The sequence below is a fragment of the Lingula anatina genome, chromosome 1, assembly GCF_051362555.1.
Source record: "Lingula anatina isolate TDL-2025a chromosome 1, LinAna3.0, whole genome shotgun sequence".
NCBI lineage: Eukaryota > Metazoa > Brachiopoda > Lingulata > Lingulida > Lingulidae > Lingula > Lingula anatina.
This window is the reverse complement of record NC_141767.1, coordinates 18644907-18657663: the sequence shown is the minus strand read 5'-3', so window position 1 is coordinate 18657663 and position 12757 is coordinate 18644907. Positions and strand designations below refer to the sequence as shown.

Genomic DNA, 12757 nt, shown 5'->3' with positions numbered 1-12757 from the left:
AAACGCAATGGAGTAATTAAAAAATAAGGGTGGGGGCATGACAATGGTTTTATTGTTTAACTCCCCCAATAGCCTTTGCAGTTGTGTTAATCACTGCTTCCACATTGAAAATATTATCATCAAAATTATAGCTTTCTCAGAGCAAAATTTTCAAAATTTAGTACCTCTCTCAGATTTGTAATTTGGAATTCAAATGACAATTTTGGTGTTTGGCATTTTGGCATCTATTAAAATACATGGATACACAGAAAATACATATGAGTATCTGAGTCAAAGGGCCTACCGATTGAAGCAACTTAGCGCATATTGAAACAAAATGCAGTAGTTGAGAAGGTGTCCTTGACCTATTTCAGCGCTTCTTGCAGGGTCATTATTTAAACTGATAATGTTTCGTTTCGGTAAATACTGCGTGTTTGGTGGTACAAGGGTGATACAGGCAAGTTTGACAGTTTTCGTAATCGGTATAGGTTACTTGATTCATTTATGAGAGGCCTCTTTTCGTGTGATGTTGGTAGAGGGCGATGACTTTGAAGAAAGTGCTCACTCAAAATCCTGTAAAAACACAACACCTTGCGCTACTAGTATCTGCATGTTTTTCTCAGTTTGCGAGGTACTTAGCGTTGCTAGTACGGTTAAAAATTGGACCAACCTGTCTATAGGTCTGCACTCTTCTCAGGAAAGTTTCTCTCCTCAACATTTAAATTTTCAAGTTTTAACTGCATTGTGTGGGCTGCTGGCACTGCTAGTACTTGCTTTTAAATTTGTTGGGCTAGCATTTTGCTCAAGGAGTTCAATAACAGATCATATGCACCTTGAATAAAGAATTCCAATGTAATTTTTTTTTCTTTCAATTTAGATTAACAAACTGGGACTCACAAGCAAATTTTATTCCTCACTATCTACCTCTGAAATGGAAAAGATCAAGATATCAGATCACCTGATATTGAGGCAAACGATAGATCAGACTAAAAACCAAAGCGGAGGTAAAGCTAGGCCTCTGGTATTGTTTTTTCCATGGATGAATGCCAAAGCAGCTGCAGTGCAGAAATATTGTGATATTTATCATGAAAGGGGCATGGATGTTTTGATTGTCTCAAGTTCTGCTAAGCATTTCTTATGGCCTGAGAGTGCTGGGCCTCTGGCTGCGGAGGTTTTAGACTACACAAAGAAACATCACATTCACCGCCCTCTCCTTATTCATGGATTGTCAATAGGAGCATACTTCTTCACAGTTTGCCTCATGCAGATGATAATGAATCCACAGAAATACAAACAGTTAGAGCAACAAATCTGTGGCCAAGTCTATGATAGTCTCACTGTTGGCAGCGTGCAGAGGATGGCACTTGGAATTGCCAAATCAATCACCAATAACCAAACCTTGAGTTCCTCAATCAAGGGCTCCATTTTGACCTATTTTGCCCTAACCCATAGCCATACTGTGGCACAGTATGACAAATTGATAGCCTTGTTTAAGGAGAAGCCACATAGGTCTCCAGCCTTACTATTTTACTCCCTAGATGATCCAATGTGTGATCCAGATTCGATGGCAGATATTATTGATACATGGAACAAACTGGGCATGTCAGTTACCCACAAATGTTGGGAAAGATCTAAGCATGCTGGACACTTGAAGCAGCACACTGCAGACTATATTCAAACCTTGGACACATTTCTCAGACAATTAACTTTTGATATTAATCCAAAGTCTAAACTCTGACCATGTCATACATTTTGTTCTTGTATCAGTGTCATTTGTATAGGAGTGGCAGAGTCGGCATCATTACTCATACAACCCTGGTCGTTTCAGCTGGATGATAGTTTTTGGACCTCGGCACTGAATCCATTTTAATACGTTATCTAATAATCTAAACTTTGTGCTGTCGTTGTCATCGTTCATGACATAAATATGCTCCTACTTAATACCAACCCTCCCTAGGCAGAATCGCAATAAACCACCTGTTGTTTCAGTAACTGTAAATAAATCAATTGCAAATATTTTGAATAAATTAACTACTAACGACAGGATTGTATCATGCAAAATTTATTGACAGCTGATTAATTTTTACTTAGTTTCATTTTATCTTCAATAACAGGTGCCTGTAAAAAAATTTAATCCGTAAACGGCAATTCATGGTTTACGCTGGCACCCTAGCAAGCACGAAATGTCCTTTGGCTATGATCTAAGACACCGTCAATTACAGAAGAGGGGTGTAATAATTAGTTCCCTTTGAAATAAATATGACAGACGCAAACAAAACCATTTACACAGAAGACAACATCTAATTCACAAGTTTTTTTTTTTTTTTGTTTTTGAAAATGTCTCAAATTACATCATGTTTTTTAAATCCACAGAAAAATGCAAGTCTCAGAAGCACACCAAAGTGTTCGTCCTCGGTGCAAAATAAATGTTACATATTCTCTTCACGTTTTTTAAGCTGGATGCTATTATTAAATTGAATGAATCAGATATGTGACCACCATCAAGTTCTAAGGCATGTGCTGGATCTTCTTTCTGATTGAATGATGGCTGTTCTACTTTAAAGGAAGTGGGAATTGTCATAAGCAATCTATGTTATACCAGTTTCCTGGAATTCTACTTAAGAATGGCAATTTTCACTTTCTTGCACAAAACGATTTGCATGTCTTTTCCCAGCTCCTTGCAATTAAAATTCATCTTTGCTTTCCACTTTGGTTTCAGCAAAATTCTTGAAACGCTCGATGACATGTTCTAATGAGTGTTCTCCATGCACCTGGTTGTCTCTGGTACGGACATTGACAGTGTTGTTCAGCTGTTCCTTCTCTCCAACAACTGAAACCAGTAAAGAATGAATTAACTTCACAAACACATATTACAAATGTTACTGGAAAACTAAAAGCAAATTTATCAAATTTTATCTTTTGTGAGTTTCCCTGATATATTCACTTCAGGAAAACCTACATTATAAATTGCAGTATCTCATAAAGGTTACCGTTTGTTGACACAAAGGTAGACAGTCAAAATAAAGTCATTTTAAATTTTACTAGTAATATTTAATTTTTGTGGTTAGTTAAGTTCTTTTGAGATCAAATGGATCTAGCATTTCTTTGGCACAATCATAGATGAATCCAGTATACAACTGAGTAACGACCTGTTATCAAATATTTTCTGCAGTTCTTTATTTGTCAAGTAAAGATTGTTTATACTATAGACACAATGTCATTCCTAGAGACCTTTAATAAATTATAAATACTGACCAAAGATAAAGTTGTACTGTGCAAGTTGTGCATTCCTGATCTTCTTATTCATGGTGGTGCCAGGATCCAAGTCTAAGTCACAATTAAATCCACTGTCATGGATCTCTTTTTTAACCTGCAAACAAATTTTAAAAGGAGTCAACATAAATGACATATTTTTAAAGATAAACTAAAGGAGGGCTCAAGCAATAGAGAACATATTTAAATTCCATATATAGATTGCCTTTAAAGATTTTTATAATAGCCACTGCTTTATCCTGCTGTCATAGGATTAGAATTAAGGATGAAGATAGGGCAATACCACTTTTAATACACGACTTGGAAAATTACCTTCTTTGCATAGTCATCAAATGGTGATGCTACTGGAATCACAATAGACTGTCTTGGAGACAACCAGAATGGCCATTTTCCACCATAATTTTCACACAAAATGGCAATCATCCTTTCCACAGAACCTAGGATAGCACGGTGAATGATCACAGGTCGTTTCTTCTCTCCATCTGCTGCTTCGCTGTTGATATGAAAAAGAATTTTAAACATGTTTATATTTAGTTTCCGACTTTCAACTGGATATTCTTTATTCAAGGTTTTAAACTCTCCTTAGTTTTAATGTAAACAGCACTGAAACACACATAGTGTATTTTAAAGAAATAAATACTAAGATAAGACTCTTTTCAATTTGCAATTTACAATATACAATCTTATACATTTCCATTTATATTATGTGTAAAAACTGTGCTTAGAAAATATATAACTAACGCATTTAAACCAATTTTGACATCCCATATAAAAGGGTAAGTATGATACAATTGAAATGAATATTAGCAAAATCATATTTCTCTGGTCAGTGGTATCCACAATAGCAAATTTTCCACTGCTTACCTAACGTAAGTCAAGTTAAACCTCTCTGGTAGCTGAAAGTCCAACTGTATGGTGGCACATTGGTGGGATCTTTTTAGGGCATCCATGATAGTGATATCAATCTAAGATGGAATTAAAACAAGTTTCATGATGTTTAGTCCCAATTCATTTAGTGGTTTAGCGCACAATTTTGTACTTTTTCAAGGGAAAAAAGATTTTGTAAAAAAAACTCAAACAAGCCAAAAAGATACTACTTATTCAAATCTGTATGATATTTTAAAAATGTATCATTGATAATGTAACTGGGTTTCCATAAATGACATTACTTGAGAAAAAAACTTTACCTTTGGTCCATAGAATGCACCATCCCCTGGGTTCAGTTTCCATGGGATGCCACACCTGTCCAAGCTGTCTGCAAGTTGCTAAAAATAAAAATTTAAGTCATTATTTTGAAAACAAAAAATTAATACAATGACCAATTACAAAAGCACTAAATCAAAGCGAGAAAAATGGTACATCTTAATTACTCACTCTACACTTCTTTTGCTGACTGTGATGATTTTTACTTATTATATGGATTACAGAAACAATTTAAATGTTATCCAGAACAGCATCTTACCTTCTCAGCTTTATCCCACACCTCGATTTCTCCAAGGTACTTGTCAGGTCTGGTGGAGAGATATAGTTTGAAGCTAAACCCGAACTTGCCATATACAAACTGCAAGAAGTCTAAGCAACCACCAATTTCTTCCTCGAGCTGAAGAATAATACATCATAATCAAAACCATACAGAGACATGAATGACACGTATTAACAAGCCTGTTATCATTTCTACAATTCAAGATCACATGTGCAGAAATACAACACTGAACCAAACAAAGAAATGTGCAGAAATAAAAGACTGAAAGCTGCATATATAAATTATAAATAATCAGCAGAATAAATATATGGCTCATAATAATAAAATACTTTTCAAACTAATAAACTCCTAACACATACCTGATCAAACCTGCAGAAGATATGGGCATCATCTTGCTGGAACCTTCGGACTCTGGTCAGTCCAGAGAGAGCACCTGACAACTCATTCCTGTGCAGCACACCAAAGTCAGCTAACCTCACTGGAAGCTCTCTCCATGATCTGGGTCGGTGATCAAACATAAGACTGTGGACAGAGAAAGCAGGAGAAAGCCATTATAATTCAACTTAATAAAACTACTTTGAACAGCTGTATTTAAATTCATTGTTTTTATGTATATCATTTTTCCTTTTTTAAATGAATTTTGAAACTCGAAAATTGAACTGTAAAAGGTATTTACTGTAGTTTATGACAAAAAAAAAAAAAAAAAAAAACTTACTGATCACCCTAATCTGTACATTGTCAGAAAATGTTATCAGTCTTTCTGCTAAATTCTTTCAATTTTGACCGATTTCACTTCATTAAACTCACCAGTGTCCTGGACAGTTCATAGGTTTCAGACCATACTGTTCCTTCTCCACATCAAACTTAAACATGTTGTCAGAATAGTGCTGCCAGTGGCCAGAGGTCTCCCAGAGACGACTGCTGTAGATATTGGGGCTCACCACCTCAGTAAAACCACGCTTCCTGTATTCAGTCTGAAAGGATTACAAAAATACTGTATAGATATCACGTCCAAGAAAGAAGTTGATACTTATCCACAATATCTGCCTTTAACTCTGTTTGAATGTCTTTAAATTATTATCAGGGCAATTAATCAATTTCTGAATCTTAAAGACAAATTTATTGAATTTTCAAGGGTAGAAGCTTACTGACTGATTTTTACCTTTTTCACCCCTTTTGAGAATTCTTGATTTTAATTGTCATGTATAAAGGTGTTTTTGAATAATTAAAACCCAAGCATCCCATCTCACCTTGATAAAATCTACAAGTGTGTTATAGATGTGAGCGCCACGCGGTAGGAAGAATGCACTTCCAGGACTCATTTCATGGAAAAAGAACAATTCTTGTTCCTAAAAAATAATGTTATTTCCAATGAGATTGAATGCATCCAAACCGTTTTTATACAAAACAAGTGAACATCAATTTCATAAGGTTATATTTTACACACACAAAACATCGCAAATTTGACAGCTTGCATGACTTTCCCCATATATTTTGCAGGGCTGCAAGGTGACAAACGCAAATGTCAAACTGCAACATTTTAAAGTTTCTCTTCAAACATTCATCCGTTGAGAATGAATCTTATATTTTCATGTTTTTTCATAAAATGTGAATAAATAAACAAAGCAAACAATTCATTACAGAATTCCAAAGCACAGCGTTTAATTTAAAAGTCTACTTACTCTCCCAATCTTCCTGTGGTCCCTCTTAGCTGCCTCCTCCTGAAACTGTTTCCATTCCTTTAGTTGTTTGGTATCAGGAAAAGAAATTCCATAGAGACGTTGGAGACTTTCTGCCTCAGAGTTACCCTCCCAGTAAGTCGCAGAACTTTTGGTTATGGCAAAGGCTTTTACCTTGCCAGTGTGCCTGACGTGAGGCCCTCGACACAGGTCAATTAAGGGACCACATCTGCAATAAGACACCAAATCAAAATTTAACCTACTATTTTGAAGGTTCTTAACAATGACATAACTTACTGTAATAAGTTCAGTTTGTGGATCGATATTTACTAAATATATATCAAAATATTATTCTAAAGATTAAATAAAAAACCAATAACAATTCTGAGAGAAAGGTAAAGCTGTGGAGCCCACCTGTATACAGTGGTGGTGGGGGTGGTCACTTTCTCATTGATGATCCTCTGCTTGAATTCATTGTACTGAAAAGGAGAACTGTAAATTTACAACTGCACTTTTTCCCTCCATTACTTTATTCTTATAAACTGAAATAATTTCAGATAAACTTTCAGAAATATTTTTGTTCTTATCTTACCTGAAAACTTGACTTTAATAGTGTTTCCACAATTTGAATTTGATGACAAAAAATCATTTTGTGGGTATAAAAGTGAAGAAAATACCTTAAACATTTCCAGAAGATCTTCCTTCTTCATTTCTAGCCTTTCAAATGGCTGTTTGTCTTTCTGAATAGACTTCACAATCTGCTCCAGTGCTGGATAGTCTTTTTCTGACACAACCCTTCCAAAACGAAACATTTCATTCTTTTTGAGGCAAATGCAATTTCATAATGATTTCAAAAAAATAATACAATGACTAAGCGGATCATCTGTTGAAATCAAATTAAAGCCCAAATCTCTTTTATGAAAGATCATGTTGCATTTGCCAGGGAAGTGCAATGAACCTTTCTTTCATTTCACTTGCATGGCTTTTAGCTTTTAGTTCATCAACATGAAGTGTTCTGTGACTGGACTTTTTGAAAGTTTCTAAAGATGAAGTTGACACCCAGATGACATACCTTTACACTTTTTCTGGTAACACAGATGTGATGCCAATATGCATTAAAATAACAGCACATGTACATAGAAACACAAAGGCAATTGCAATATGTACTTTGCCATGAACTTACCTGTCAGGTGCCCACATATCGTAATAAAAGCCATTCTCAATGGGTGGGCCATAGCATAGATGCCCTCCATAGTGTCTCTCCATAGCCTCCCCCATCATGTGAGCACTGGAGTGCCAGAACACATATTGACCTGAAAAAGAAATTAATTTGAGAAAATATGAAATTTGCAGTTAATGTATTTTACCCGGTTAATGTTATTTAAACTTCAGCAACAGTCTCTTGTAATATCTTTATAAACAAACAGAAATGGCCAAGCTGATCTGCATTTAGTCCCATAACTCCAGAGTTGTGTGGTCTTGTGTCACTTGATAAATTTAATCATTGTCAAATATTTTTTTCTTCACTTAAGAAATACTTGGATATTATCTTGAGCAGCATTATGACCAGTCATCAGTGCTTACCTTCTTCATCATCAAATTTGATGATCTCTAGCTGAGCATCTTTCTCCAATGGTCTGTCCAAGTCCCACAGTTCACCATTGACTTTGGAAATGACAGCATTGTCGGCGAGGCCTTGGCTAGAAACAATGCAAAAACAGAACAAACAAAATAAATACTTGACCGAAGAGGTTTATATGTAAGAGAGTGGTATATATATTTAAAAGATGGCATAGGCTAAAACTGAATCTGCGACAGTACCATAGCATACAAAAAAGTATGACTCCAGTCAGTTTACATACCTTATTCCCCTGGCTACTTCATATGGTGTTGTGCGCCATGACTGCCCATCTACAACTTTCCCATCTGGCAGAGTCACTTTGATAGGTTGCGGCTCTTGTGCAGCAACCCATGAATCATACTCTGACTTTAACTTGTCCCATAACTTCTGGCGATGCTCTATGAAATCTGGGCGTGGGTCGAGCTGAAAACATCCACTTTAATTCATGAAACTTTTTGAAACATTTTCACCTGGCAGACTTTACATCACAGCACTTATAACTCAAACTTAATTTAGAAACACCACTGTAATCTTTAAAAGGGAATATTAACAAATAGTGACAGACATGCATTTAGAAATATCTGACTGACACATAAATGATCATAAGCTACCTCTATCGGTTGATCTCCAGCACCCTTCTGCTTGGCTTTTTTGCCCTCATTTTGCTGTTTTGCTTGTGTCTGAAATAAATGGATACAGAACCTTGTTAACACAAAATTGTGAATATGGGAACACAGATATTGTATGTGTAACAACCAAAAAAGAAACTGCCTATTTTATTTTATCCAATGTTAATATTTAAGTTACCTTGTTAGACCAAACATCTGTCTAAACTGAAGTCTTTTTATACGTAAACATGTAAAATTTACATTGATTTTAATCCCCAAGTAAAACAATCCCAATCCTACCTTTTTACAAGAATGTGTAGTACTACCCTTTTATGAATCAAAATACAGATAAAATGACCATTCCAATAACTAAAGGGATTATGACCAATCAATTAAAGTATACAAAAAATTGACTGAAAGCAAACAAGTGCATACATCAGTCATGGTTTTTGTTGCTCACTTCCTCCAAGCCACCAAAAGCAAATTTTTGTTTAAAATCCAACTACTTTCAGATAGCTATCGTCCTTAGGTTTCCACTGCTGCCGCGGCTTCTCTCAGTAAAACCAATGACAATTTTTCACAATTTCCTGGTTAAATACTATATATCAAATATACCCTGTCAGATTCATGAATTTCATCAGCCACTGGCCGAGATGAGTAATGCACAAGGCAGTGCCTTATCTTTAGTGGGAGGTGAGAACACCAAAACTAATTACAGCTGTAGTTAGGTTGCATCAATTCTTAGACTTGTTGGGGTCAAGCATCCAGATTTTGACTCCGTCTACAGTGGATGATGCAATGTTTTCCTATTCAAATACAGTATCCCACTAAGCAGCGACAAGACCGGTTGCCACGCTAGTGATGTTAAAAACACCATCAATCAAGAAATTGGTAAATATTTTCCGACAGAAAATGCGTATTATAAAAACGCCTATTTTGAAGTAAACTGATATAAAAGCATGCCATGAGTCAACTAATCAATGAGCAATTTTAATGACGGCCGATGTGGAAGGAATAGTTCACCAACCCCGTTCATGTTTTTGAAGAAGCTGTATCCTATTCTCTTGGTTATTCGTAACAAATTGGTCTTGGCTAGCATATCTAACTTTCAAAAGTATCATAAGATCATGCCTTTTTCTTTCCTTGTACACTCATTTGTTGAACGTCGGCTGCCACTTGGTCGGCCACGTTGTCCGCCATGTTATTTTCCGGTGTACAGTTGCGCTTGCGTGAATCTCAACTACCGCAATATTAGGTTGCGAGGCACCGTTCCAATGAATACATAGGCTATTTATTTTAGCGAATCTTATTTTATTATCTAAAAGCTTTGTTCTTTCCCAAAGATATTTAGATCTATGCGTTAGCGACGCGTTAATCCAATACTTGCACGGTGCGAGTTATTAGTTCGAAAGACCACCATTCCACCATAATAATAATAATAATAATAATAATAATAATTATTATTATTATTATTATTGTGGTGATGGAATGATGGTCATATTATTAATTTTTGTGAAATAAAATGCTCTCAGATAAGAAAGTGTATTTAGGCTACGTTTAGGGCCTATGTTTTAACTTTGAATGCCTTCTATTTTAAAGTAGCCTACCAGTAGGCCTACCTGTTCGCAGGCCAAAAACATTGGGCTGTTGTAAAGAGTGAATAGGTCCTGTTTCGTACAAGAATGTCTTATTTTAACATATGCTTTTGTGTTTGAGTAAGAATGTTTCGAAGCGATTCTTAAACATGGGAATTTAGGCACGAGACACCAACACTGATATGATTCAGTTGAAGGACTCTAACCTTTGAGCTACAGCTCTCCACATGTCAGTGCGCTTATCATAATAACCCAGTGCCACCAATACAAATACAATGTATACCTCGCGTCTAGTACACATATTTTGCTCACATTACATAGTCTGTCAGCATGCCTTCCCTAGGATACACGCACAGTTATTTTTTCAGCTTCCCACGACAATTGGCGGCTAGGACGGAAGACCACAAAAAAATTAGGGCGAATGTTCTTCGATTTTAGGCCTATTAATATTAGTTTGACATAAGACCTAATCAAATGATCTTTATTTGTTGTAATAATGGCTTGTATTGATATTGCTTGGTGAAGTGAATTACGTTTGTTTCATTATTTGTTAACTCACTGTAGGTCACAAAGTGGTAAATGTCACAAAGTGGTAAATGTCAAATAATTTCAATTTACTAATCTACGGAATAATCTGTGGGTCTCCGTAACCTTGACTCGATTTTTGCTATGTAAACTGTACCGTACTGTCATGACAATTTGAAATCATCACGTTATCTTGTGATCCAACTGTACACTATCTGTCGGCTTTAACTTATTTCAAATTAGTAAGAGTATAAGTTTACCTGTAATCAAGATACGTCCTAGTCACTATATTGTACAATTAGTAAAAAATAAAAGCTGGGCCTAAGCCCCAATTTTATTCTAAACTGAGTCCAAGACCTAAATAATTAAGTTACTGCTTTGCGGTTTTGTCATTTGCTGTATATTAGTGAATGTATTTTATTCCATAAACTTCCATCCAGCATTTTATTTTACCTGGTATCTTATTGTTTATTATCTTCTTTCTTCAGGAATGTCATAGCCCATGCCATAGCCAATCCGATTTTAGTCTGGGGATTCGTAGCTCTGCTGGCGCATTTCATTCCCAAAGATATAGTTGTGGCATTAGTGATCACTAAAATGTTATTTTGTCTGGCGCAAGATATCAAATGTGGGGTGAGAAGATGAGAGCCATTTTTTTCTGTTATTCAATTTTCAGAATGATAATTGTTTGACAGGTTTTAAAGTAAAGATTGAACACAAGAGAATAATCCGAGAAATGAATTCATAGGCATATGCATTCGTATTCTGGTGACTGAAGACTTTACTCCAGACTTGAAAAATATTCTTTTTTTTTTTCAGTTCATCTACAGTGTAATATGGGGCTTGACAGTATATCACCAACTGTACATATTAACTCCTGTTCCTTTACTTGCTATAATAGCAGTTATAGGGGTGGGAGTCGTTATCAGCATCGGTGTAGGGCACTGGATAATAGAGCAGGAGTTGCCCCATGGTAATTCATTATTCACCATCATTTAGCCTTTGCCTTTATCTAATTCAGTTTTCCTTAAGTCAATAAAAAGTCGGCTATATCATTTTTGATTTAAATTTTGCTGATTTTAGTAATAAAGAATCATGTGTAGAATTAGGATTCAAGACTGAAATCAATGGACCAAAACGATTATTTCATAGGTGCTAATATGCTGAAATTCTGAAAAGTCACCCACACACACACATGAATCCAGGGTTAAAGTGATAATTCATAGCAATAAAACTAGCATATCTGTTATCCTCGTGTAAACTTTTTTCCTTGGAAATCAGTGCCAACTAACTTAATATTTGCATTCATTTCAGAGAGAAATCACCCAGCTGTTAAAAGTGACAGACTCCTGTTCAAATTCTGTGGCTTTCTGAACGAAGTGTTTTTGGCTTCTTTCCACTTTCCGGTGTTGTTATTGTTACGATGTGGTCTAATGTCAAAACTGCGACAAAAAGTCAACAAAGAATGCTTTAAGACGCAATACAGATATAAACAAATAAAGCAAATGGAAATGAATTAAAGCCATGTGTATTTAACTGTCATAATGACTTGTGTTTAAAGTCAACATTATATTACATCAAATCAGATACTACTATACTACATGTATACGCCAGCCGATACGTGGGTCTTGTTGAGGGTTCTTTGCATGCTAATATATTACTCAACTAAATTGAACTGAATGGCCAGTTTTCTTACAGTTTTGACTTGGTATAGAACTCACGTGAGAAATTACCAATAAATGTGTCAAATCTTATAACAAAAAAAAAGAAGTTTTACATACACTATGGGTGAAAATAGGACATCAGATTAAACCAAAAGTACCTTAACGTACCTATTCAATAACATAAAGAGGTGTCGAGTTCTTACATCTACGTTTAATTTATATAAGATAGTAAATTCTAGTAATTTCTAGGGGCTGTAATCCGACTCGGGAAAGGCTAGGTATCGGCTAGAGTTATTCACGGAGAAAAAAGTTCCGCAACACCGCAGTTTT

General features: G+C 35.6%; 2 protein-coding genes and 1 long non-coding RNA gene across 5 annotated transcripts; 2 read left to right on the top strand and 1 right to left on the bottom strand.

Moving 5' to 3' along the window:
- The first annotated feature begins 298 nt into the window (after positions 1 to 298).
- LOC106150985 (uncharacterized) lies at positions 299 to 2022 on the top strand. The gene is made up of 2 exons (XM_013524040.2): positions 299 to 436; positions 857 to 2022. The coding sequence occupies exons 1-2, from the start codon at positions 386 to 388 to the stop codon at positions 1715 to 1717; spliced, it is 912 nt and encodes a 303-aa protein (XP_013379494.2). The 5' UTR covers positions 299 to 385; the 3' UTR covers positions 1718 to 2022.
- A 3-nt stretch (positions 2023 to 2025) lies between these two features.
- On the bottom strand, positions 2026 to 9884 carry LOC106150984 (threonine--tRNA ligase 1, cytoplasmic). 3 transcript variants are annotated; one of them, XM_013524038.2, is made up of 17 exons: positions 9775 to 9884; positions 8647 to 8715; positions 8277 to 8458; positions 7999 to 8114; positions 7598 to 7727; positions 7092 to 7209; positions 6829 to 6893; positions 6418 to 6643; positions 5986 to 6084; positions 5543 to 5709; positions 5095 to 5257; positions 4715 to 4852; positions 4440 to 4517; positions 4117 to 4217; positions 3565 to 3745; positions 3235 to 3349; positions 2026 to 2809 (listed from the first exon to the last, which is right to left on the bottom strand). In XM_013524038.2, the coding sequence occupies exons 1-17, from the start codon at positions 9841 to 9843 to the stop codon at positions 2664 to 2666; spliced, it is 2163 nt and encodes a 720-aa protein (XP_013379492.2). In that variant the 5' UTR covers positions 9844 to 9884; the 3' UTR covers positions 2026 to 2663. The 3 variants fall into 3 exon arrangements, with proteins under 3 accessions (XP_013379492.2, XP_013379491.2, XP_013379493.2); XM_013524037.3 differs by having other exon boundaries at positions 9671 to 9869; XM_013524039.3 differs by lacking the exon at positions 9775 to 9884 and adding an exon at positions 9079 to 9268.
- On the top strand, positions 9343 to 12612 carry LOC106150986 (uncharacterized). The gene is made up of 4 exons (XR_015335647.1): positions 9343 to 9534; positions 11252 to 11396; positions 11583 to 11736; positions 12078 to 12612. It is a non-coding gene; the product is annotated as an uncharacterized LOC106150986 (long non-coding RNA).
- Positions 12613 to 12757: the final 145 nt, after the last annotated feature.